We start from the raw sequence: 27,799 nt of genomic DNA, 5'->3' as shown, positions 1-27,799 counted from the left end.
ACACAACAATTTGTTTTAAAGGCTTTCACCAAAGATGTCATAAGTGGTAATCCCTATGTTGTAAGTGGGTACTTAATGTGATTTAACTTAATGCTGATGATGCAAAGCTATTCTCCCCCAAAAAGCCCATTAAGAACATCCAATTTTCTGGTAGACTAACACTCCTGCTTACTATCGTAGAGATAAGTGACTGTTTAACCAGGAAAAGTAATACTTGTTTCAAACCAAGGCTGCAAAACTGAGTGGCCACAAAACTGTTCTTTGTGAAAGTTCAGACTTTGAATGTAGTGTCACAGGCTGAGTTTTTTGTTTTTAGGAGTAGTTTGAATTTCTGTATGTACACACATGTACACACAGGCACTTTGCATCATCTTAAAGGGTGTACTGGTGAATATCATTATTTATGATATCAGTAGGCATGGTCTAGTAAGAAAAAGGCCAGTGCAAGCCATTTGTGTAAATTAAGTAAAGAAACCAATAAATAATGAGGTTTATTTCATGTCTCTCCAAAGTGCAGATAATTCTAACAGTTTATTGAAGATAATGCTTCTCACACCACATGCTTTTTGTGGCTTCTGTACATGCAGAATGGCACAAAAGGAAATGTCTCTGGCATCACTAACTAAACATGCTAACAGTAATATCTGAAAAGCTTCAGGATGCAAAGTAGAAGCAAAGGCAAACTTTTCAGGAGCTTAAGGCTGCTCACTTGGGTCTAATATAGACTTAGCACTTTGCAGGTCAGTGGCTCTGCTATTTGTCTCTGACCTAACAGATCTGGAGTTCTTCACATCAAAACCAAGTCTTGCTGAGCTGAGATCAAACGTGTTAAGGTAAGGATCTTGCCAGTGATTTATCGTGCCAGGGAGGGTGATCAGGCCATAAGGGGCCACTGCAAATGAAGCTGACATTCCAGCAATTTCTCATGTGTAGTTATAAGGTAATTTTCTCAGGCAGAGCTTTAAGTCAAAGTAAATTTGCTTATTGTATTTTTTGTGTTGTCTATAATGTCTGAAATCCTGGGAGGAATATTTATTTATGCAGCACAGCTAATTTCTAAGTAAGAACTTGATCCTGGTGATGAACATTTAAAATGGCAGTTACCTACAAGGGAGATTAAATTCTTCCAAATGGCAGAACATATTTCCCATGTACAGAGTAATAGCTCACACTGTTTTCTGTCACACATAAGGAGAACACAAGACTTGCAATGCACAAACAATGCAAAACACAGGAGAACTACACAGAGTAATACGAGTCTTGTTTGTACAAACCCCTCCTCATTCCCACCATTTCAAATGAGCACTTGTGGAAGGGTTTCCAGGATCAAGTTCTTAATAGCCACAACTTCATTAAAGCCCAGTGACAGCCCAGTAATTGATTATGTAAACAAATACTCCTCCTCTCCACTCTCAATTTAGTGGATTTAAAAAAAATCTTTCATTATTTCACTTTTTAAGGTGCAATAAGTGATATCAAGGATCATACCCCATCAAAACCACTGCCACCCTTACCCAATTCATCCAGTGATAGTTTGTCTTTGTAATTAGTGAGAATGGAAAGCATAGTTAATTTTTTACTCATCCTGGTTTCACAAGCAATGTTTTCTGAAGAGAGTAAATGTTCTTCTCCAGCAATTAAAGAGTCCCACTGATGAAAGGATAAGTAAAGCTTGGGAGCTTAGTTTCTTAGGAATACATGAAATATTACCTGAGCTATGTTATTGCTCCTGTATTGTTCTACTAACAGCAGACAAATTCTTCATTAACTGAAAAAAAGTGAAAATTACTTTGAGGAAGGCTTTTATGTGCTGCAACGAAAGTTTCTTCCCACAGGTTTAATAAGGCAGCCAAAAGGAGTAAAATGTTTGTGGTGGGTATAGTTCAACAGACAATACAATCTGAAGTTTCTTCTCTTTAGATTAATTTTCTTGAACAACCAGGCACAAAATAATCCCTTTAATGAGACTGAATTGAAATAACGGATGCTGTACCAGCATGTGGCACAGTGAGAAACTAAAATAGAAAAGGGTATCATCACAGTTTGGCAGCCTGGGTTTTGTGCAGGAAATACTTGGCGGGGGGGGGGAGCAGGAAAGTAAGCATGCTACTGCATGTTGCTAAGACTTATTTAATCTTCTTAACTAATTACTCACACTTCCTAATTCAAAATCATACAAACAAAAATGTTTAGATAAGCTGGGAGTTTTTTCAAATGGGTACCCCCTACAGCTTAGAAAACAAACATGACAGGTTTCCCCTGTCTGATGTGCTGCCATTTGCAGAAGAACAGACCCAACTCCCAGAAAGACAGAAGACTAATTAAGACAGGAAGACAGGCAGGTCAAACATTTGGCGTGAGGGATGAGGGACATAGGGGAGAAAAAATCATGTTACATTCCACTTTCACAGCAGACTGACGGGAGGCTTCAAGCCTTTCTCTGATTCTATTTTGCTGCTCAGAGACGCTGGATTCTCCAGTTTCTCCTCCCATCACACCCTTTTCCTATCATACCATTCCCTAAACCTCTTTTGTCTGTGAGATGGCTCAGTGGGGGACTTGCTCTATCTGCCTTTAAGCACCTGAACATCCAGGTGAGCAGAACAGGGCAGCAGCCCCTGCAGACAGGTCCTGCTTTGCCCTCTCCTCCCACCTCTCTGGGACTGAAAAGAGACCAAACTCCTGCCACCATTAGGGCTCCATCATGGGAATCCTCCTCCAGCTCGTGTCGGCCACACTGAAGCCTGACTTAATTTACACAGGCTGAAATGTCACCGAACCTTGATGTATTCACCTCTTTCAAACACTTGGCTTCTGATCCAGACTCCACTGGTATGAAGCACTGGCTTTCATTTTGGTAGAGTTGACTCAGGCCTTGCTACTTGGGATTAACACCCAGAGAAGGCAAACACCCTGGTCTTCTCATCAGACACCTACCCTTGGCACAGGACTGGGCTGGCACAAACAAAATTGTACCAGAGCTGGCTGCACTGCTGCACAGTGAAACTACTCACTTCTTGGACAGTTTATTTCCAATTCCACTTCTCTGAGCCTCCTACTGTACTGTGTTTGTAAAGGTTTCAATTTCTCCAACTCTCTCAGTACACTTACAAGTTTGCCCTCTAGATTTCTTGAGTGCAATTTCAAGCTTGAATTTATGAAGGAAAGCCACATTTATGGTACAACAGGTCCAAAACCTATGGCATTATTCAATCAGGCTCTGAGGTCCAAAGGAGACTTTAAAAAAGATGAAGCACCCCACAGCACACAAAGCTTTAGAACAGAGCTCTTTTTCCTTTTCTTTTTTTTTTTCTTTCTTTTTCTATTTTTACTGTGTGTGGTATGAGTAAGGAGAGAGAGAAGTACAACCCAGCAGCCAAAGAGGAAAAATAAAAATCAACATGTTCTGGTTTTGTTTGGCCTTTCAGACCTCACAGGCTCTAGAGCATGTGTCAAGTTTCCAGTGAAACAGCTTTGTTTCCCAGTACAAACATCCCTCTGGAGGCTCTTGCCACTGATTCCTTTTCCTCAACTGGGGCCTGATTCAGCTCCCACTGAAACCAGCTGGATTTTTTTCCTTTTGTTCTACTCTGGACCTCTTGGACCTCTTGTAGCTGAAAACCAGCTATGCCCACGGGAATTTGGTTGCCCGAATTAGATTTGGTGCAATGTTGTTCCTCTACAGTTCACTGTTACTCTCATACAATTGCAGTTCCTCCACAGCTGAAAGGCATCTCTCACTAAAGAACCCTAATCTGGGTAACTTCTGAGGATGATTCTGCTGGGGGGTAATGAACGACATGAGAACCACCTGTGCTGAGGTGCTGGGCCAGCCAGGCTGCCTTGGCTCGTGCAGGGCTGTCCCCTGAGAGCAGCACAGCCACTGGCACTGCCCAGACAGACTCATTCATGGCTCAGAAGCAGGATCCTGCAACCTCCTTGGGGAGGTTGGCCTTGAAGCCCATTACTCACCTTTTGTGAACTGCCACCAAGAAGCTGTGACACTTGCTGGTCACCTGAACAAGCCTCTTAAAAATAAAATTAAATGGCACTGCTGATCCATCGCTGGTAATTCAGCCAGCAGACTGCTGGCACTGGCTTTTGCTTTCCTAGTGCCTTCTTATAAACCAGGTTTTTGCTGATTCCATAGCCAGCTGTTGGTTTCCAGTCATTCCCAGGAGTGCCTCACAACACACTCTAGAATGTGAGAGATTTGCTGTATCAAGACAGCCATAAAAGTGAAGGAAAACAAGGCCTGTGAAAATAAACAAGCTGCACCTCTGATTGGCAATCCCACCTAGTTCATTCCCTTACAATCGTACTAATCATTAGGACTCTTGAAATGTTTCCCTGGGAGAGGAAATGAAGTTGCTGAGATGGGAAAGGATATGAAATTTCCTGACCAGACTGAGGCACAGGTGCCCAGTATCTGTGATGTTATGCAGTATTTACCAAGGGAAATGCTGCTGCTGGATTTTTTGCATGCCTCTAAAATTATTGTCCATCCCCCCTAAAAAAGAAGTGCCATTATGTATTTCTAGTGCCTCCAGCTCTGAGAAGATGCTGAGGGCCAAGCAGCTGTGATTCTCTTATAAAGTACTTTGGCATCTGATGCCCCCTCCCCCATCCCAGCAGATTTTTTGTCAAAAGCTCTCTAAGGAAAAAGCCACATATGAAAAAAAGATCTTTGATGGAATGAAACTATAACCAGCTACTAAATCAATTGAGTTAGGAAATTCCCATTCCTTCCTCCATTCATCCAGAACCAAATCTCCTGTGGGAAGCCATTATTATTTGGATGTTAAAATCCTCTTCCTGTACCAAAAAACATTTCTAGGAGCTGCAACAGCACAAAAACTTTGTTTATTAAATCCATGGGAAAATAATTCCACCTCCAAAGAGCTGAATGCAGGGCCACTGTCTGTGCACTGCCTGAAGTTCTGAGCTAAACAGCTGGGGAGCCTGAAGAAAATGTCTCATGACATCATCACTAAGCAATATCGAATTAAGAATGTAGATCATCATTTCACTCACACATCATTTGAGAACATTTTCAAGAAAGGAAATGAAAAGTTACATTGTTGCCACCTGTGTTGATTAGTCTTATGAATTAAGAGAGCCCAAAATCTTTTTTTTTTTTTTTCCCTGTATGTTTTAAGGAAAGGCAATACAAAAAAGAGAGGCACTGAGCATGCAGGAATCCCCAGTGAATGTAAAAATCAGTTCCATTTCCCAAATCCAGGGCTAGCCCCTGGCTCAACAGCAGAGGGAATTTGAAGTGCCATGAAACTAAAGCTCCTTCAACTAAGAGCTGCAAAGGAGGTATTAGTTCTGTGCTTTATTTTAATTAATTATATTTATACACACACTCATAAAGATAGTTGTTTAGTAAATAGTGATGAAAACATGTTTTCTCCCTACTCTAAATTTTGCTATTGCTGCACTGCAGATCAGAATGTCCAGACTGGGTTTATACACATCCCTTCCTCTTTGAATACTTATCACTCCAATTACCTGCATGGTTTAAAATTAACATTAAGTTGCTAATTATTATTAAGCCAGCTGGGATGGATGGCTACTGAAAAAAGAGATTGTAGTTGTTTATTTGCAAAGCTAAATTTGCTTTGTGTTATGCTAAAAACATTTGCTCTTGGCTCTTGATTTCAAAACTGATGAGCATCCAAAATGCTATTGAACTCAGTGTGTAATGCTTGTGAAATACAGGTCTTGTGCAAAATGCAATGTATGAGTTTCTTCCAACTACACATCAGCAGTTTCAAAGTAACTTGGAATTTCTGCATGGTAACTTTGGAGTTTACTTTTCCTTTGTATACTTTCTGGTATGATGAGGTATCTCTAAAGCACCGAACAGTCACTTGACCTGTAGGATGAGTCAGACTGCTTTCTTGATCAGCCCTGTGGAACTCTGTCAACAGAGGCCATATATAATTAGCCACAGGCAGGATTTGAACCTAGTGAATACATGGTGGGACCATTATCTTGCAAAGTTCTAGTAAAAGGTCTGTGAGAACATGAGTTATTGTCAGTACCAGGAGTGATGTGACTGTTCTCTTAGGAAAATCCATGCCCTTTCCATCTGCTCTGTTTGGAACAGCCCCTGCCACCCCCCAACCTCACACACCCCAGCACCTGCACCCCCAGCTGCCCTGCTCTGCTGGTCTCTTTGGCATCACTGGGGAACAAAGGTATTTGGTATCCTCCTTCGCCCACCTCACACCAGCTGCAGCCAGACTGCGCTCACAGCAGCCTTGGCTGCTTTGCCTCTTGGGTTTGTTCGTGGCTAAATCAGTGCACTGCCAGGGACACCTCAGCACAGCAGCAAAGTTGGCCTTTTATCTTCTTGCTCTGACATTATGGCCATTACTGCTTCTACTGAGAATAAATGGCAAACAAAATGTTTGTGTATTCCAAGATTTTTCAAGTGCTCCCTTCTTCCCTTTGCCTTTTGGCATAATGCTATTGATAGCACCCAACAGGCCAGATTATTTAACTGCCACAATACCACATAGCAAATGCATGACACACTATAGACTTTTTCTTCTCCCTACTGCATATCACAAAAGGTAACACTAGGACTCAAACAAAAACAAATTACCTCAGTAACTCCTGGAAAACTCAAGTGGTTAATCAGTTACCTTTTATTTACATATATATGCTTAATGCTGAATTAAGTTGTAAAAACCAAAGGCTGATTTATAGCCCAAGTCAGCCTTAATTAACATTGATTCCAGGGGAATAGTAAATGTGAATAGCCTTCACAATTGAGGTTGAACAATGAACTCACTGGGTGTTGTCCAATTTGTAGCATGATTTACATGGAAGCAAGCCCTTCTTTTTCTAAGGTTACCCCTTTTTTATCTGGTGTTTAGGATGGGTTATATATAATCCATAGATAGGAACATTTGCTGTCAAATATTCCCCCTGATTTAGAGTTAGCCTTTAGCATGATCACTATAAATAAGGGAGAAAAAAAACCCAGTTTGAGGCTTTGCAGGGATTCCTTTTTCTTGCAATGTGTCATCGCTTCTCCAATTCATGGCATTTTTACGAAGTGGCCATAATGAAAGTCAGATTAAATGTACAGGATATATACATTTAATCAACAGCCATTGGAGTCAGTAGTGCTGGAAGAGTTATAAAAGCCCCTGTGAATGCAAATTTATTGCAAAAGAATCTGCGTCTCGGTGGTAGGAATATCTGCTGAATGGTACTACCTGACACAGAACACCTAAAACTTTCAAAAGTGAATTATTTAAGTGTAAGGCTTTGCTTGTAAAGCCGCCAGCTGCTGGATTTCAAGACTTGAAACTGTTCCAAAACATAGGACTAGGTATTTTATTTGTGCACAAGAGTAAATACTCTGATTTTACTGCCAATTTAAATGTGCTCAGTTTACAGTAATGAGCTTGTATAGGCAATACCTTGTTTATAGAAAGTGGAACAGGAAGAAACTAACATTAACCATTAACAGTAGCAATTTCTCTTGCTTTCAGCTCTAACTTTATGCCAAATAGATCCTTCCCATGTCCTATCTGAAATATTTACTATTACTGTTATTTTTCTAAGTCAGTGCGATAAATGGAGCATTCAATAAAACCATACAGCTTTTCCTTCCAGTCAGCTTGAATTGCAGCACTCTTTTGTAATTCCACAGCACTATTTCTCATTCCTATGGTGAAATGTATTTCAAGAACGAATATATGTCCTGTGTACTAGCAAACCTGATGATAGGTGTTAATCCCAGCAGAATGGAGTTAAATTTTTTTAATCTATTTAAAAAAGAACAGACCACTGCTCTAAGGGAAATGTACTGAATTGTGGCTGCCACAATTTCTCAGGTTCTTGTACTCAACCAAACTGCTTTATTCTTTCAATGCAGCTCACACAAGAAGCCCATGTGTTTATGTACATCCTGTCACCTTAAACAAACATGCTTACATCTTCTCTGGCCATCTGCTCCTGAAGCTGGAAGTTTTCTCCCTTCCCCTCCCTCCTCAGCACCCCCTGACACACTCACTGGGTGCAGAGTTAACTCTGAGAAAACTCAGTGGAAAGCATGAAATAAATTCCTTCTTCCACAGAGGTCACAGATCTCAGTGTTTCTTTGCTTCACTAACGGTCTAAAAGTGACAATGATAGACCAGAGGATTTCAGCTTATGGCATTGGTCACTAGAGATCATACTGGTGATTCTTTCACTATCTCATTTTGGGTTAGCTCCAGAATGTCCTAACAGGGACCAGTTTTGGGTTTGCTGAACAGTGTCATCACTGAGCAGGAAGACACCAGCACAGTCTGAGACACAGTCCAAGGATGCAAACAGGTTCAGGATAAACAGGACATGCAAGGAAAGCAATGGTAGTGGTGAGGTAGGTCCTGAGTTCAGCAACCTTTGAAAACCTAAACAGAAGGAGCAAGGAGGAGTAAAGAAATGACAGACTCTGGAATGGATGGAGGAGTACACAGCAAAGGGGTTGAAGTTTGAGGAGTAGGGAAGATGAGGAAGCACAACAGAAATGCATCCATAATAGCAAAAGCACATGGAATTGTTGGTTCCTGTGTACAGTTCTATTGGCAGGGTCTTTTCCAGGCAGGCACAGGTTCCCCCCACACATGTGCCACGAGTGAGCACTGCAGCTACTGTGGCACTGAGCTGAGCTAACAAGCCCTGCTGAGAGGAACACAGCTACAGCACTTCCATTTGGCTTGGAAGGTTTGAGCAAGCTCATGTCCAGTAACTGAAAACTCTACAGATGTATTTTTGCCTTCATGTGTATAAAGATGGGCCAGTTTCTCTCACCTGTGTATCTCTGATTGGAACTCCTCAAGTTTTCAAAGGTCCCTGTCTTTATAAACACAGCCCTGTATGCAAAAAGAAAACAAACCAGGTGGTGAACATTCCTTCTCTCTACATGTGAACTCCTGCTTTCAGTGGAGTCAGGGGGAAAATTCTGGTATATTTCAATGAGGCCAGGACATCATCTTACACATTTAAAGTTGCATTTCATGGAATCCAATAAAAATACATTGATATCTGGACTCCAAGGAACCCAAATCATGCCTGGATTTTTGGAACACTTTTATTCTTAGAAAGATTTAAAAGAAAGAGTCTGAATACCTGTAAAACTTTTTGCTCATTTTCATGTAGTGACTTCTTTAATACTTGCTAATAAATAATTGCATCCTGTTCTTAAAAGTCTTTCAGCAGAAAAGAACGGACATGTATGCAGCTACCAGTAAAAATCTACTTTAAATAAACTCATTTGTCATTACCTTTCTCAAGACAGCTGTTGTCAGCACCATTACCATTTAAATTTGTTTTGCCCCTGACAATTAAAATATCAACACTGAGAGAATGTAACAATTTCCATTGTTCCTAGCAGATAAGCAAGTTAGTTTTGTGCTGCAAGCCGTCACTGTAGCCATAATTAACTGACTGTGTATTGAAGAACTGTGATGTTTGAGATTATTCAGCCTTGACTGGGATGTATCAGTGACTAAATGTTTACTTACTGAACTGAGTGATTACTCCAAATCCTTGTCTTGTCTCCAGCAGTTTCAAGGCTTTTTCTCTGATACAGCTATTTCTTTTTTTAGTTTATTTGTTACAGTTTTTGAACCAAATTTGAACATCAACCAATGTTTAGACTTTGATGTTGCTTCTATGATGACACTGCTATAGAATACAGAAAGACATCAGGGGCTGACCTCAGCCTGAACTCTTGAAAACTGTAATTTTCACACACAAAAATAAGTTTCAGTTATTTTGTATTAGAATCTGCAGCTTTTCTCATGAGTTTGTTGTTATATACATTACTGTTTGTTCATGCAAGACACCTGATGAATTTTCTTCCTTTTCTAGATTTTCATCAATAATGAGTGGCAGAATTCTGAAAGTGGAAGAATATTCCCAGTATATAATCCAGCAACAGGAGAACAAATCTGTGACATTCAGGAAGCTGACAAGGTAATGTATCCTATGAATGGCTGTATGTTTAATGTATAAATTAAATGTATAAAAGATAATACAAATGTATAAATAGATCAAAACAACCAGTCCAGAATAGCGCTGTTGGACAGTTCTTTCATTAATCATAGTTCCAAAACCCATCACATTTGACTAAGGTTGTATAACAGCAAATTCCATAAGCCTGCTTGTGTTATTTACCTTGTATCTTCAATTTTCTTCTTGCTTCTTCCCAGGTTGATACGGACAAGGCAGTGAGGGCAGCTCGGCTGGCTTTTTCCCTTGGTTCTGTTTGGAGGAGAATGGATGCCTCAGAAAGAGGCCATCTTTTGGATAAGTTAGCAGACTTGGTGGAACGGGACAGGGCAATTCTTGCTGTAAGTGAAGCATAAAAATCAGCAGTCAAATCAGTTGTCACACTGATGGTCAGTTACATTCGGAGAGCCAATTCATTCATGATGGGGTTGATATGAATTGTATGTGAAAACCACACACAGCTTCCTGGCTGAAATGGCTCTGTCCATTTACAGCATGGTGCAAAACCCATAAAAGCCAACAAGAGGCTTCCAGCGGGCTCAGATCAGCTTTAAATTGGACGTCCCACAACAGTAGGGGTGTGCACACGTGTGTGCCCGCCAGGCACGCCTGTAACTCTTCTAGAATAAGAAATGGCAGGTTGGGATGATCTGTGCAGGCGGGAAGGGGAGGGCAAGTGAGGTGCTTTGGGACCCTCAGCTGGTGACACGAATCGCGAGCGCAGCTCCGTTGCACTCGGGGATGAAGCCGTCGGAACGGTGGCATTGTTAATGTTGTTTTCCGCATGTCAAGTGCTTTGAACTAAGCCCGTGAACATCTTAATTCCAGCTTTGTCAACACTTAAATCATCTTACCGCCGGCAGATACTGTAAAATCGCCATGGGGAGAAGGAAGTGCACAGCAAATCAAGTTTACTCTGCCTGTCATTTAATTTTTATTTCTGGAGCCAAGTTCTTTACTGAGCTGCACTGCAGGCAGTGCCATTAATTGCTCTTGGGGATATAAGTCAGTGCAGAATTAAGCTTCCATTCTTCTCTATAGAAACTCATTTGATGGTTGGTGTGTTACACAGGGGCGTCCTTTGCCCGTTCTTAATGGTTTCTATTGGACAGCTATTGAGAATGAGTTAAGCTACTCAACATCTTAGGATATTTTATTGGATTTTTTTTGCTAAATGATCTTAGGAACCCCTAAGAGGACAGCTTATAAGATACTTTTAAAAATAGGAATATTAACTAAAAAATAAAGATAGCTTGTTAATTTATGAGCTTCCCTAGAGGAAAGTTTGTTTATTTGATGGCAATAAATAAACTGGCTGTACAGTATAGATATCTCAGACCTCAGCAGGAGTCTTGGCAACCATATAGAGAAATTTTTATATTCACATCAATTATATAAAGAGGGATGTGTCCATTCTTCTCTTTATGGATTCAGATCATTAATACAGGGCTACAAGGAGCCCCTTCTCAGCTGTTATCATTAACATAACAGAACCCAGTTTGACAGGCATTTTTATCTTGGCTCCTGATTAAAGCAATTCAGCATTTATAGATCTGGACCAAACACAGTGGCTATTAGGTACAAAGTACACAAAGGCACATGTACATGCATGTGGATACACACATAAATCCACAAGACAGATGGACAGACAAGCACACATAAACATACACATATATTCTTAAAATCACATCCATTCCAGAATACTCTAGAAGAAACTAGTTTGGGTTTTTCAAGGAAAATACTTTTTGTTCACATTTGTAAAAAGTGACAAAGGGGATCAGAGAATTGTTCTGATCCTTCTGGGTTAAAATTACACCAAGGTGCAACTGATTGGTCTTCATTAAAATCTTTGTCATGGTTCAAGAGCTGTTAAAATGGTGAATACTTAGGTACAATAGTGCAAAAATGTTACAATACTTAGATCTCTTAACTTTTTCTTGTCCTGCAGACTATGGAATCACTGAACAGCGGCAAACCGTTCTTGCAAGCTTTCTATGTCGATCTCCAGGGAGTCATAAAAACCCTGAGGTATTATGCTGGCTGGGCAGACAAAATCCATGGAATGACCATTCCTGTAGGTAAGGGGAATTAAAGCACAGCTATGTACCTAAACCTTCTCATGGCCAGACTAAAGCTTAGTAGCTCACAGCTTTGTGGAAGGCAGAGCAGGAGCCTGGGTTGCTCCTGCAGTGTGTGGTGTGTTGCTGAAGCAGATGTTGGAAGGTCAGCAAGGGCAGGACTGGGTGCCCTGCTCTTGGTCTGCCCCACATGCGCATGTGAGGAAGGTTGGTTTCTTTTGCATGCATCCACTTGAGAAGGAGATAGCTCAATACCTACATTTAAATATTGATACATGTATAAAAATGGGTATAAGCCTGAAAAATACCTTGGAACTCATGAAAATAGTGTTGGGTACCTGTTTAAGAAACAGTATCATTATGTATAGATCTTGTTTGTATATGACTTCTTACTGCTGATGCAAATAATTTTAGCTTGGACTAACACTGGATCTAACTTAATTTATACTTTGAGAACATTCTTACTGTTACTATAGAGAATTACATACATATGAGATATATTTTGTTATAGATGCTTTTTCAAATTATTCAGTGGGATGAGTTTTATATTGTATATATGAGATAAATTTTCTTGCATGCTAGGAAATTATGTTCTTATTCTTTTGCTAAATAGATGTGAAAAAATCCTTACCATTATTTTTATTTAACAAGTTTCTTCCTCCTGCCCCTCCCTCCCAGCTGTTGAACAAATACAGGCTGCATTGTCTGATGCAAACAAATTCATTTGCAGGCTGGACTACATGTACCAAGTGTTATAATTACACAACATGGCAAAATTGAATAAAATGATTTTATGCAGGTGCAGTCATTAAGATAAGTGTACTTATCTTTCACCTGCATAAAGTAAATCACTGGAAAAACATTAAGGAAAACAAACATTCATTATGTGGATTCATGGTGCACATGTTCATTGCACATGCATGTTTATTCCACTTTACCCAGTAAGGGCACACTCCTGCATGTTTATTCCACTTACCCAGGAGGGCACACTCAGGGGTAAATGCCTGTTGCTGTTGCCCAGCTGTTTCCCTGTGTTTCACTGTGGGACACAGTGAAATGCACTCACTCGCCTCTCTATAGCAAAGCACCAAACTACCCAAGTGAGACAAGCAGATAAATTGAAAATATGCCTCCAAAATTTTCAGGAGGGAAACATCATGTAACTCTTCTTGCAGTTTTACTCATCTTCATTTTCATCTTATTAAAATTGCAGCGTGCACTGACTGGTGTTTATCTTCACTATCTTATTTTCACCAAACAAATGACAATAATAATATTTCAAATGTGGACATTTCTGCAAGGAGTCAAAGTTTTCCACAGTTATTTAGGCTGAGATTCGTAAATCCCAGTTTTGCTGCTTGCACTTCACATTTAATCATACGAAAGTGCAGACCACACCATAAATTCACGTATTCAGCAAATTTCCTGTTCCCTAATCTCTTTCTCCCTGGTCAGTGAAAGCCTCCTTCTCACTCTTTAGCCCCACAGGTACACAGAAATTAGGTCAGCCACCAAAAGGCACTGCCAGATTAAAGAGAATAAATATTCTCTTCTTATTCTTGGTTTCAAGTACCTTATAGGATAAAACCTGATTTTTTTTCAGTAAGGTGGACTATGCTGAGTGAAAGGAAGGCACATTTTCAGCATGCCTTCCTCAGTGCAAACTTTGTGCTAACACAGTTTTCAGTAGTGTAGAATCATAAGTCCGTTCACAGATTTTCAAGGGATCAATTATTCTTCATTTAACACTTCTCTTTATTCCTCTGCTTTTGCACCATAAATTTGTCATTCTCATGAAGCTATTTTAGGGCAAAGCCACTGTTAAACAGCAGTGCTCTTTATGTTCACTTACCATCAGCTCACCAAAGATAAGCAAGACAACAAAACCAAAAAAACCCCACTATTAAATCTTGTCTTTCTATTCAGTGTGCTAATAAATCTGAAACCTCTCAATCTTTTGTTGTTGCTGTTTTTGTTGAAGTTATCTTTTCCTTTAAAATAAAAATAGGCAATTGATAGACAAGTAGAAGAAGAAGTGTGTTTTACAGTCACATTCCTTTTGGCCCCAGAGCTACAAAACCTTCAGACTGCCCTTTGCTTGCTCCCAAGTGTAAAGCCTTGATGATTTAAATTAAAACAGAATGAGGTTAGACCAGAAACTGTTAAACTAATAAACTGAATGCAAGCAGAAATGTATCTTTAAAGCAATATATGCTATGATATAGCTTAAAGAACCAATTCAGCTCTCCTCACCCGCTTGTTTGCTGTGTCCTGCTATATGAGGCAGGGGACTGTATTATGGTTGTTATGCAAATAAAATATCCATGCTGGAGACTCCTGATGGAAATCTAAGCAAACACATCTGTGGAAGATATTGCTGTCCCTAAGTGAGATCCCTGGATAAATGGGACTTGCTTTCTGATTAAAAAATGAAAGTCTTTGGGCCAGGTGCTAAGCAGCTGCAAATTGATTTTGCTCTATTAATATCAGTGAGGACTGAAGAATGTCAGTTTACTTCAGCTGCGTATATTAAAAATACCCTTTTAACACAAAATTTCAGATTGGATGTGGGATCAGTGTCAGGTCCCTCTCGCAGGCAAAGTTCTTCTGGCAGCCAGCTAGGAAAGGATAAGAGTAACAGTCATCAGCCACAGCATCTTAGAATAAGGGTCATTAGCACGACTTAAAACCCTCAATCATTTAAAAAGTCTCCTGTATAATTTCTAAGCAAAGGGACCTTTCTGTGCTCACTGTTTAGAATAATGGAATTAAGCTCATTTAAGTCTTGAGCTGTTTTGTCATGGTAACAGCTTGTTCTACGTTAAGGACAAGGTGGCTCTTAGATCCACCTTTGGCCTGTCCAGAGACAACCAAGGCATCTGAATAACTTCAAGTCACATATGTTCCCAAAGATATTGTTAGAAAGCAACTTCAAAAATCCCATCTTGACAGAAAATCTGTGGATGATGAACTTTGGAAGTAGGTGTCAAAAAGGGCAGCTGTCTAGAGTCTAGTGGGAGACAGCAGGGAGAGCAGCTCTGCATGGGAGGCACCGCTCTGCGGAAAGAACGTCCTGCCTACGCTGGGCAGAATTAACCACCATTTGTCTGCCTTGGCAAGAGGTTCAGGTTATCTATAACTCTGTGTGATGAAGCACGCAGACATGTGGCAGTGATTATGCAGTGACAATCTAAAGTCAGACAGTGCTAATGTAACTGTGTTACTGTTATGTTGCCACCATCCTTCTGGCTGAGAACCCACCTCTCACAGTACTACTGAGTACAAACTGGTATTTTTAGCTGACTCCTCTGTGTTCCCTTGAGCACTTAGACAGTTTTCTTGTATGTACTTCTCTGTATTTTGACTTCTACTTTGCTTCCGTTGGATCTGATGAATCTTCCTATGGTCTGTGAACCACTGCTAGCATCTGTGAAAGATAACCTGGAAAACCAAACTGATGATCTTAGTCTGTGACACAAATATTCTCATCTCCACTGGGGAGTTGTCAAACCTCTGGAGATCAAAACATCACAACGATGTTTTGTCAATGCAGAGCAAACTAACTGATAAACTATTTTCTTCTGCCTTTTCCTGAATCTCTCTTCTCTCTTTCCCTCCCTCCTTTATTTTCACTGTTCTGTCCCTGTCTTGGTTGCAGACTTGTTAACTTTCTCATAATTATTCTGTATCTGGCCCCCAGCTGACATATTAGCTACTCCAGCTCAGGTTTCTACTGAGCAAATCCTGTAAAGTAGATGGATAGAAATAAGCAGACCTGACAATAAGTTATTTCTAATCAAATTCAAGTTGAAGTCTTTCCTTAAACCCAAGAAACTTTAAGGATTAACTGTTCATTGTTACCAGATATAACTTAGAGGATATTGCAGCAGGTTCCCAAAACACACTGTCCATTGTGAAGTCAGGTCCTTCCCCAGTATTGCACAAGGGTGGCTGCAGCTCTGGACTGAACGGCGGAGAGGCTGGGGCAGCCACTTCCCAGCCCAGACTGGGAGGGAAAGCACATACCCTGTGTCAGACAGAACAATAGGAGCAAAACCCCTGTAATCTCTCCTCCTCCTCTTACTCCTTTCCGCTGTCTAACCATTTCTTATCCTGGTAAATCATCTCCTGCCATTAAGCCTAGGTAACCTCATCATTCTTACATACTTAGCTGAAATTATTTTCCCAAGTTAAGAGATTTGCGTTTTTCTAGATGACCAAGCACTACGGGCCAAGGGGCACATTCAGCTCATGCCTTTAGCAAAGCCTTTCCCTCAGCTGTAGCCTCACTGAAAAACATCTGACCTAAATTCAGAGATAGTTTGAGTCTGGGCTAGTTTGTACAGCTACGAGACTCAACTGAGGTACAAAGGTGCAGTAAATCTACTTTGCACAGATGCAGGCTGAGCACGCTAACAAAGCTACTGGTTAGACAGTACCTTAACTGATCCTTTAACTGGTTCCCACACAGCAGGTCCCTTTCTGGCTCTTTGTTAACTGGGAACAAACCTGCATGTGTAACCTCAGCATGTGCTCCCAGAACACAGGAAGTAAATGATGCTCAGTGACACAAGGCACAAACTTTCCCTCCTCATGCCACATCTAGAGATTGTGGTACATCATCCCATCACATTGCCTGTGTCCTCAATGGCAGATGAGTCAGCAGCATGTTACTCTATTACCCCACATTTGGGTTGCAGATACACCTTTATATTGCTGTGTTCCACTCATTCCTTTCAGGAAATTGCCTTTGTGACTCTTCACTTCTCTCACCCTTAAATCAGCTGAGGCCAGTAAGTGCTTCCATGCTACTGCAATTTTATGTGCAGTACAGTTCTTTGCCAAGGAACAAAGCAGGTTACTTTCTGATGGGAAGCCTGCTTCCTTTGTTCTACAGAAAGAACAATTAGATTGCTCCTGAACCTAGGTTTCCCATGCTGGCTCACAAAAAAACACTTCCATGACTTCTTTATTTCTTTTTCTGCCATCAAAGGCTGATCCTTAGAGTTTTTTCCCTCCCTCTATTTTAATTTTTTTTTTGTTCTGCCAAGCCAAACTGCACTTGAGAGTAAGCATACTCATCTGTTTCAGATGGAGATTATTTTACGTTTACAAGACATGAACCCATCGGAGTGTGTGGACAGATCATCCCTGTGAGTATCTCTACTAGTGCTTTCTATTTATTTTCATTTGAACCAGCTCTCTTTAAAGACACATAAAACATGGTCTTCAGCTATGTGTGTTTTCCATTACGAAAAAAGCTGAGCTCATATTGTTGACATATCTTTAACAGCCTCCCCACAAATGCTTATTTGAACATGCTAATAGGGTTTAGGCTCTGTTATTAGGAGTTAAGTTCTCAAGTCATAGAATTCACATGATTAAAACAAGCAAAGCAAAACACAGTGTTAATATGCTGTCAGTGGTTATGGATGTTCACACAACTTATGGAAAATTGATGCTTTGCTGTGGTAGTCTCTTTATTTATTTAGTTTTTACTGTGATTTAACAGGCTCCTCAGTTCCTGGGAGAATGTGATGTATTTTAATTCCATTCTTTCCTGCTATTTCTTTTACAAGGCTGGAGGAGAAAAGGAAACTCCAGGAGACATATCATTACAATTAACATTGTGTAGCTAATAGAAGACATGAAATGTTTGTTTTATTTGTTGGGAGAGAGAAACACATCATTTCATCAAATCCAATACTCCCCCTACATCCCAGCAGACACCCTCATAATAAAACCTTGCTGAACACTGCATGGGAATTGCACTGAGAGGGTAACTTTTTCAGAAGCACCAGTTAACCAGCTCTGGCAGAAATTTCAATGGGAGGCTCACATACAGCTATTAAAATATTGCGTGGAAGCTTTTTTGCTTGACAAAACACTGAGGGACTAATCAGACCATTCTCTGAAATTTTTTGTTGATGTTGATTTTTTATTTTGTTCATATCACCACAAAGCCGCTAAACAGAAACACGGAGCAATTCCATTACAAGAGGAGCAGCCAGAAAAGCTTGCTTTAACAATGTTAAGCCCTTTTTCCCTATTTATATTTGTTGCTACTCCATGTCTTTGTTATGGGGTGGCTTTTGCGTTTGGCACTCAGCAGAAACCCAGAGAAACATGGAATGACTCAGGGAGTCTGTGGCTACAGCCATCCTGCAAACACCTACACACTCTCCCAACTTGGTCCTTATGAATGAAAGATTCCACAGCTCTGTCCCCGTTCCTCAGCCAGGCACATGGATAAGCATTTACTAAATGACAACCCCAGCATTGCTGGACATCTCTTATGCTTGTTTCACTGAGCTTAACCTGCTGAAGGAACTTGGCCACAGGCTGAGGATCATGCCAAAAGCAGATTTATTTAGTTCAGATGTGTACACCTTTGTTCAGGGTACCCAGCCATCTACCATACATGTTTGTTCTTCCCTAGTTTTGTTCTCCAAAGCCTGAAGATGGCTGTCATATCCATCTGTTCTAACACCACTGCTGATCTGTTCTGTATTTCCTCCACGCTACCAGTCCCAGAGGACAGCCCAGGCTGCTGCATGTGCTTGGCCATTGCCTGAGCAAATACATTATTCAAAAATAAAATTAAACAGCAAGTCTAACGCTGAACTCCTCATCCTCTTTCACATCCCAGCTTCCATCAAAACATGCTCTTTGGCAGTGCTGTAGCATAAACAGGGCTATGTAGTGCCCTATAAAACTGCTGTGAGCTCTCCTTGCAATGCCATTAGAAGTGCAGGCTGTTAGCACACTGCTGGCCCGACAGCTCCCCTCCCAGGTTTATGTACTGGAGATGGAATTAAAACATCACTTTGTCTCCGGAGTTTATAAACAACAGAGGGAGTAAAAAATTGGGTGTTCTGTGAAGGAAAGACAGTTGTGTATTTTTTCAAGCTAGCCAGGGGCTAGAGAGATGTCTGAGAGTGGCAGCTGATATGCATCAGGCAGCAACACGTTCTGGCCAGTGGCTGACTCTGACTGATATTTTCTATTCTCTGTCTAAAAGAGACTGTTGTATGCATTTGTAAGAGTGATTGTGGAAACACAGTTATTTTATTACTCTGACATTTTCACTGAAATCAGCAGAACTATCCACTTAACTTGCTAGGATCAGGCCTTTGTTACTTTTATTTTTATCCAAGGCATGTTTGTGCATCAAACAAATATAATTCACTACGTCATCTGCTGCAGTTCAGTGAAGTTATAATGAATGACAATACCAAATTTTATAGCAGCAAAGCATTTCTCAACTTGTTTTTTACTGTCCTTTTAACATCTTCCATATAGATTTCTCAGTAAAAAGTCTTCAAGAAAATTAAATACTTTGATTGAACATTGACATTTATGGACTTTTTATTGTAATTCCATCAATTAGGGATTATATAATTTTGAGTATAAATTTTATATCTTAAGATGTATTCAGGGATATAAAATTTACATCCAAAACTACCTCAACATGAACAAACAGTTCTTTCCAAATGTATCAGAAGTAAGACCTATTATCATGGGGGAATTAAGAGTGCCAATAGCAAAACACTAAATGAAATAAAAAAGTTGTGACTTAAAAAATTAACAGATAACAGAACTTTTTAAATGGAGATTGCAGGTGGGGGTTGTATTTCTTTGAACAGGAGAGAAAGAACTAAGAAGTCACTGTTGTTCTTTTCTTAATGGCAGTTATTTAAAAAAAATCCTTGCTTTGTGCTGGGAAAGATTTATGTTGAGGATCAGCCTGAGAAATAAGTGAGGTATCAGCTTGACATCTTGAAAACAAAACACCAGGGCAATATTTTTCCATCTATCAACTTTTTTTTTCCTACAGTGGAACTTCCCCCTGCTGATGTTTGCATGGAAGATTGCTCCAGCTCTGTGCTGTGGCAATACAGTAGTTATTAAACCAGCAGAACAAACACCACTCAGTGCTCTCTATATGGGTGCCCTCATCAAGGAGGTAAGAATAATTGAGGGGAGTGATGTCTGTCTCCCTTGTGGGGAGGGAACCACCAGCACATGCCTGCTTTAACGTGCTCTAACAGTTCTCATAAGTCATGCTTACCTTCATTCATTCCTGTTTTGACAGGCTGGCTTTCCACCAGGAGTTGTCAATATTTTGCCAGGATTTGGTCCAATTGTTGGTGCAGCCATAGCCTCTCATGTTGGCATTGACAAAATTGCTTTCACTGGATCCACTGAGGTAAGAGGATTCACACATTACTGTAAAACATGAATAAATACTTCAGTCCTTGTGCTGCATTTCTTACTGCCACTGGGTAAAAGAGCTACATCTAAATAACAGTGGTCTGTGCTTCCCAGCTAAACTTATGTACCACAGGACTTCCCAAGCACAAGCAGCTCCTTTCCTCCAGCCCCTGCTGTGCTCAGCACCTCAGCACAGGAGATATGCCTGGAAAAATATTACTGGGATTTCCTGTGGGCTTATGAGGATGTGAATCACATGCAAGTAGGCAGAACATCCCGTGTATATCATAGCACACATAAGTGCTGCTTTAACGTCCATAATTTGTGTATCCTGCTGTACTTGGGGAAAAGGGAGAGGAAGGGAGCAAATTGTGCAAATATACTTCAACTTTGATGCTGCATACAAGTATATTGAGACGAGGAGGAGGCCTAAAAAGGAAGGAATGCAGGGAGAAAAGGAGATTGTCCAAGGTTTCAGTTCCCAAACTGATGGAAAGAAGCTGGCCAGAGGATGAAGGGAGACAGTTGTCTCCTGGATGCCAAAATGCCTTGCTAGGAGTCTATGCTGCAGATGTTAGAGGAGGCTCACTCTGAAGATGAAGGCTGCAATCTACAGCAAGACTAACCCCCAAAACTCTCATCACATCTTGCTCTCAAATATGTGCCAAGCTGGCTGTTATCAGGGCTGGGGTGGGGATGACAGAGGTACTCCAGACTGAAGTCACAGGAGAAGGGGCCTTATCTCATCGTCTGAAGGCAGACAGAAAGGAATCTCTGTGGGAGTTTCAGGGCTGGTTATATTTAGAGAGTGCTAAACCCAGCCCTTTTCAATTCAGAATCTGACAAACTATTGTATGGAGGGAGCTAAACCCCAGGGATCCAGTCTCCCTTTGATATGTTTGACTCCCACTCGTGGCAGTGGAAGGCTTTATGCATCCCAGGGATACTGCTCTTCACAGTGAGGCAATTTGCTTTTTGATTTGCATCAATAAATTCACTGACCATTGCCCTGCTAGATATGTGTGGCTATCTCCCTGGTGGGCCCAAGGATTGCAGAGACCGGCTCAATTATTTCAAATAAATTATTCTGGTGGAATTATTCTGTAACTGAGTTTGCAAGTCACACACAAACCTAAATTACCAGTAAAACGTAGCTGCAGTCCTATGCCTAATTTGCACACACAGGTGTTTTGCAATTACTATATGCCTGCATGTGATTTTTTAATGACAACTTCAGATTCTAATATACACAGGTTACATTCTAAATCAATGGCCACATCAGATTTCAGATTATTCTATGGAATTACTCTAGTCATTACATCTCCTGTATCCAATTAAGATTAGCATCCTGGAATACTGAAAATTTTAATATGAGTTGATTACCCCCCATAAATTAAGTTGAAACAATTGTTTTTATAAAGATATGTGGTCTCTGTTTAAGATAAATATTCTATTATACAGGATGTTGCACTGTTTGGAAGAGGAAAAATACAGATGGGTTAGGTTTCAAAGTTGTCTCTTGTAGCCAAAATAAATTTTTATTGTAGTTCCAGACAGCTTTAGTTTTAATAGGCGTTTAAACTCAAAAGCTGTGGGTTTTATACTAACTCAGTGCCTACCTTTAAAAGCCTTACTAATAGGAAGTGAAAAGCATTACAGAGATGAAAAAGCAATTCTCTAAGAACCTAAAGCAAGAACAGATGGATCGTTTTAATGCAGAGTTAGTGTAAACTATTCCATATTGTTTCTGATTTCCTGTAACACTGAATTTTTGTAACAGCAAGTCAACATTGTAACATTTTAAACACCACGTTCTGATATCAGCCGGACTAGAGTCTCTGACTCCTCCAAAGCAGATTTCAATTTCTAGTGAAATAATAATGGAAATATTTTGTCTCTCTGGTACTTGCCTGAAGCATGTCAACTGTACACTCCAGTGATGGGGATTTCCAATAGCCATTAGGTTATACTGTTACCTCCATTCCATCCATGTGCTAGTTAAGGCAGTTCATGATGGGCAAGTTAGTGATAAAACTTACCAGTACAAACACAACGATCTTCAAATTGAGATTCCAAAGCACAGGTTTTTCTCAAGTTTTCACCATGAGGTTCTTTTTTGTAAGTTCTTTACCTTTGAAATATACACTAATGAAAACTCTCCGTTTGCCTGTAAAAATCAGAAAATTGACTAGTACTATCTTTTTTCTGCAGTATTCTTGAAAGGCAGAAAACAGGCTGCTCCTCCTACAGAAAAAAAAAAAAAAAAGAATGCTAATGTGTTCCAGTATTTGTAGAACCCAGTCCATAGAAATACAAGCCAAGAGGCCAAGTTCACAACCTTACCTCAATAAAGCCTGACACAGGCACACCACAGAGCCCTCCAGCCTCACACCTTATCTTGCAACAGGACCAGTTCCAGATGCTCACAGAAGGAGTGATCCATGTGTAGAGTGATCCTTTCCTTGCTGCAGCCTCACAGCTTCTGACAATCAATGACTTACACACTTCCAGAGCCCAGAGGTGCATGGGGACACTTGTATTCTTTGTGCCAATGGCCTTGTCACCCGTGCATTAGTCCAGTACCTCTTGACACTCCTGATGACTGGCAGGCTTCAATCCCATGCCCACGCAATGACAACACAGAAATAACTTTCAACTTCTGCTTCTGATTTCTAGTTCAGAGCTATCCAGTGTGCACTCTCTTCTCTGGATTTTAGATTCTCAGGTGCTCTGAATTTTTAAAAAAATACTGCTATTTACTTCCCCCCACCCCACCCCACAAAATAATGCATGAAAAAGCAGAAAGAGCTCTTTTTCTCTGGTGCCACTGCTGTTTGATTTCACTTCTCTCCATCCTTCCTGCTGCCCCTCCTTTTATGGGTTAGCTTGCACACATTAAAAGAACAGTCTGCCAACTCTTTCATCCCTCAGCCTATCTGCTCCTTATGAGACACTCTCGCATGGATCATCTTCCTCTCCCAATCCCCTAGCTCCTCAAAGCTCTTCCCTCCACGGCTTACTTGGAAGGGGAAGGGTTCTGCAAACACCTGGCAGGCTATGGATTTCACTCTGACAACTGTCACACTGAAAGAAATAAAATCATACTGAGTATGGAAGCCCACCTAAAATACTGTGCCTCCTCAGATTCCAGTAGCTTTCTTGGCTTCTCTGCTTGCTTCAGTTCACTCTTCAGCAGCCTGTTTGGTACAGGCATTTAAACCAAAATGTTTATTTTTACTGTGTTGGTTTTAGTGAACCAGGGCTAATCCACAATCCTCCTTAATTACAGCAATCTCCTCTCAGGCTTCAGTGACACATTTTTTCCTCATCTTCCACAATCAGATGAAATTTAAACTGCCATAACCAAACTTTCTTCCAGCCAATATGACCATGTTAACAGTTGCTCCTATCCTTTTCCTACCTTTCCTTGAAAGTCCATAACCAATGTAGATATCGCATTACATCTTACTGAATTCCTCCTTGCTCCTTCTGCTCCCGAGCTGCAGGATGGAGCTCCCACTCACTGGGAGCATGGGAAGGGTAAAGCTCAGCTGTGTCCCACCGTCCCCGTTGTTTACTGTACATGCCTTTACCTTTTGCACTGCCCCTCTCTGCCTCAGCTTCCTCACTGTTCCACACATTCGTGCCTGAGTTTCTTAAAAAAACATATTAGCAATGATTTAATTAGAACTAACAATGTTCTACAAGTCTCTTGCCCAGTGAAATAACAGTGGGTTTTATGTACTTCCAAGACAAATGCTGATGAGGGGACAATTTTTACACATACCAGAAATGCAAAGAGTTTCTTCAGATTACTTTTTTATTCTTTGAAAGAATGCTTGCTATGCCAAAGATGTGAAAGGCCTTCAAATATCAGAGAAAAGCAGCCATCAGAAGCTGGTTTGCTCTTAATTTGCCTTTATTTCCATTCAGATCTGTGAGCTCAGCTAAGGGTTTGCAAATACAGCCATTTTCCTGCTGTGAGCTGTCTGCCCAAGTCACTACCTGTGTGCTCCACCTGAACTGGAATTCGTGTGGGGATGGTGTAACCAGAAGTTCCTGGTACACAGGGAGAAGTTGAGGGCAGTATGTTCTGGGTTTAAAATTGGAGATGATTATGGAGAGTAAGAAGTTATAAATATTTTAGAATGCAGATTTAAAGCCCTGCCTGGGATAAAAATTGTATTTTGATTGTTGCAAAAGTTTAATGAGTTCTAATAACTTCTGTTTAAAACCAAATGTGTAACCTCCAAATCAGACTGGCTACAACTCCCTCCAGTTGTTAAATGCTCTCAAGATGAGAATTATAGATAGCACAGAAAACATTTGAAGTTCTGGCCAACAAGAAATGTATCCTAAGTGGCTGGTTTCCACTTTGTTCAAACTACGACCCATTAAAATGCAGACAGATTTAAGATAGGATTCAGGTCTGTGTTCAGGCAGCTCTGTAGAGTAACCCAAATAAATATCCAACAAATTGGTTTGGATGCCTGTGTAAACAAAAGGTCTATAAACAACTGCAATAAACCCCAGCAAAAGAGTCTGCATTTTGCTTGGCAGAATGTTTTCTTTATGCACTTAGATTAACAAACCATGATCTCATCATTAGTCAACAAGATACTAGAGAGACCATCAAAGCAAACTACGGGAGAGTTGAGATTGATTCATGCCAAACAAATGTTTGTAGCTAACAGCTGTATTACCACTGATTCTAATTTACTCAGCAGGATTCTCCTTTCATTTCCAAAGTGAGATGAATGTCCCAATGCATGATGTAGACAGAATGTCTTCCTACTGCACAGGCAATGGCTTGTGTGAGTTCTGGATCACACATTCTCGTGCTGCTTTTAGGCTTCATAGAATGTCTTCCTACTGCACAGGCAATGGCTTGTGTGAGTTCTTCTGGATCACACATTCTCTTGCTGCTTTTAGGCTTCAAGAAGAATTGCAACCTGGCATTTTCTACTGCAGCAAAAAGAATCCTAAAGGTGATCTGACCTGTTCTGAGAAGTCTGTGAGTTATGGTTCTACACACATGCCCTGTGTAAGGATTTAGGGAGGCTACATTAGCATTCATTCCTGCTCCTGTGGAATCTTTTGGATCCTATCTTGGACAGCTCGTGCCTCCTGAATGAGAAGTTGTTTCCCTTCTCCTTCCTTCATGTTTTTGGTAGCATTTGGGAAGCTGTTCCTGGGCAACAGTTGTGCCTTTTTGCCTACAAAAGATGCATGTGAAAAGGAATCACCTTCTTAAACCCAGTACAAATAGGATGGTGTGTCAGTCCTATCAACAGGAGTTTAGCCACAGACTTCCATGGGGCCAGGATTTAACCTATGGAACAAATGAGCCATTTGTAGTTTAGGATTCTCTCCAGGAATTTGTGTTTAGGATTGCCTTTTCACTTGTGCTGCACTATTCAGTATGCTCTTTTCAGGGCTGCTCCTCACACAGGGCATTGCACAGTCAAATAAACCTGCTCTTCTTTGTGCCAGTATTCCAAATTCGCTTGTCATTGCAGGAGACACACCCTGAACATGCCAGGAGGTTCTAAAATGCTTGCCAGAAAGATTTTGCATATAATCTGGAATTAATAAAAAATAAGGCAAACTGAGTGAGCAGCAGCATGGTTTGAGGGTTTTGCCAAAACAACGACATCCAGTGTCTCAATAGCTGGAGAGAGAAAACTGTACTTCCAGAAAACATTGAAAATTTCTGTCTGGCCACGTCATCTCCACAAAACTTAATTAATCTGTTGTAACTTAAACCACTTACTGTCCTACCGATATTCTCTCAATATCCCAAGAAAGGATATTATTTAAAATGCCTAACTAACTATGATGTGTATCTCCACTGTCATATTTTGCACTGTTCATGGAATATTTCAATCCATACCTCTCTCTGTGCAGTTCTTCCCTTCACTGTCTTGTCTGTGGCTGTGTTAAGAAAATGACCTGCTGTTCAGCTAGACTGCAGCTCCCTATATTCAGGTGTTCCTGATGATTCACTGTTTATCTGTGAGCAAAGGAAGGTTCAAAGGAGAACCCAGATATTCTGAATGACAGAATAGCACAAACCTTGGAGGTTTGCTTTTGACTCATGAGACTTTGAGTGCTCCAACAGTAACAGGCAAACCCACTGTACCCTTTAGAAATACAGTTTGCTGTCTGAAAACAGAAAATTAAGTGAACATGAAAGGCAGCAAACATTTTTAAATTTCTGCACAAAGTATTTAAAATGTGACTGCTTAAGCCTCCTCTTGAAGGAGACATTAAACTGCCATACAGAGAAGGCATAAATAAACAATAAAATGTCTTAGATCATGATACATTCTCACTGCCCACTGTCACACCATAGACAGTCCAGAAACAGACCCTTCCAGGACTATCCTTCAAATAGCTTTGTTGCACAGGAGTGCCCCAAACTATTTTTCTAATCTTTGTTTTTGTTGGTCTGCATAACAAATTGTTTTCTTTGAGATGGACCAAATTACATCTGCCTCACCCTCCATGCAGCTTACAAGGTTATGGTACTTCACAAGCTATCCGGGGATACTCATGATATCAATCTTGAAGCCTATTCAAAACAAGGCTGGGGAGTCAGGGCTTTCTCTGCCAACATTCCTGCTGAATAATCACACAGCTCCATTATCTGTGGGGGAGTCCTCTCTTCCAGCGTTCCCTCTCCGGGCTGTGCTGCCTATTGGGAGCTCGGGGATCGAGCTGAGACTCCGCGGGAAGCGTGTCCTGAAAGCCCAGGCAGATTGCAACACTATCACTTATCCCTTTCAGGCTGTCTTCCTCCATAAAGAGAGGGCCAGTCACAAAAGGCCGCCTTTGTCACTAAATAACCACGGTGCTGGTGCCTTCCCTGAGACTTTTCTCAACTTGTAAGTGCACAGGGCACAACGGGAGCACAGTGAACAAAAATGCTGAGCAGCGTGAGCCCCACCATCCTGATGTCTACACTGATCTCTAACAGGAAAGACACAGTGAAGCCTTCTATTAAGTTTTTACTGGGAAACTTGACAACTTCTCCGTATTAAAAATACCTCAGATTACACTCTTCCAAAATAACACCACTGTCTCAAAGCCCTTTGGACTTGAATATTTACCATATACTATACTTGCATACTTGTCAATTACTTGTTTGCATGGAATCCTTTCAAAGTCTTTACTTGCATGTAAGTAAAGCAGAGAGATGAGGGCTGGACACATTGCTCTGGTTTTCTTGGCCTGTCCTGCTCTTTGTGAATTTTTGAGGGGAAATACCTGGTTGTTGTTCTTTGAGAGAGGGAAGTTCAAGGCAGTGAGAGTGTGAATGGCATTGGCTGGCACGGGCTATAAACACAGAACTCTGGTTTCCAGTGTACATTTTCAGCACAGTTTGAGAGGCTGGAATTTCCAGATGACGTGCTCGATGTATGTGGTGGGGGTGGAAGGCAAAAAGGATTCTTTTTTTTCAGGTTCACTTCTGGCTGTCAGTC

General features: G+C 40.8%; 1 protein-coding gene across 2 annotated transcripts in view; it reads left to right on the top strand.

Annotated features, from left to right (window-relative positions):
* The window catches only part of ALDH1A2 (aldehyde dehydrogenase 1 family member A2), a 65,789-nt gene that overhangs the window by 25,938 nt on the left and 12,052 nt on the right, over window positions 1-27,799 (top strand). For both annotated transcript variants that reach the window (XM_041469117.1, XM_041469118.1), the window contains 6 exons: window positions 9,883-9,987; window positions 10,224-10,364; window positions 11,972-12,101; window positions 17,193-17,254; window positions 19,939-20,067; window positions 20,197-20,310. In XM_041469117.1, the coding sequence (XP_041325051.1) occupies window positions 9,883-9,987; window positions 10,224-10,364; window positions 11,972-12,101; window positions 17,193-17,254; window positions 19,939-20,067; window positions 20,197-20,310 (681 nt within the window). The remainder of the gene's footprint in view (window positions 1-9,882; window positions 9,988-10,223; window positions 10,365-11,971; window positions 12,102-17,192; window positions 17,255-19,938; window positions 20,068-20,196; window positions 20,311-27,799) is intronic.

This window comes from Pyrgilauda ruficollis, unplaced genomic scaffold (genome assembly GCF_017590135.1).
Source record: "Pyrgilauda ruficollis isolate IOZ18807 unplaced genomic scaffold, ASM1759013v1 scaffold23, whole genome shotgun sequence".
Classification (NCBI taxonomy): Eukaryota; Metazoa; Chordata; class Aves; order Passeriformes; family Passeridae; genus Pyrgilauda; species Pyrgilauda ruficollis.
This window is presented reverse-complemented; position numbering and strand designations above follow the sequence as displayed.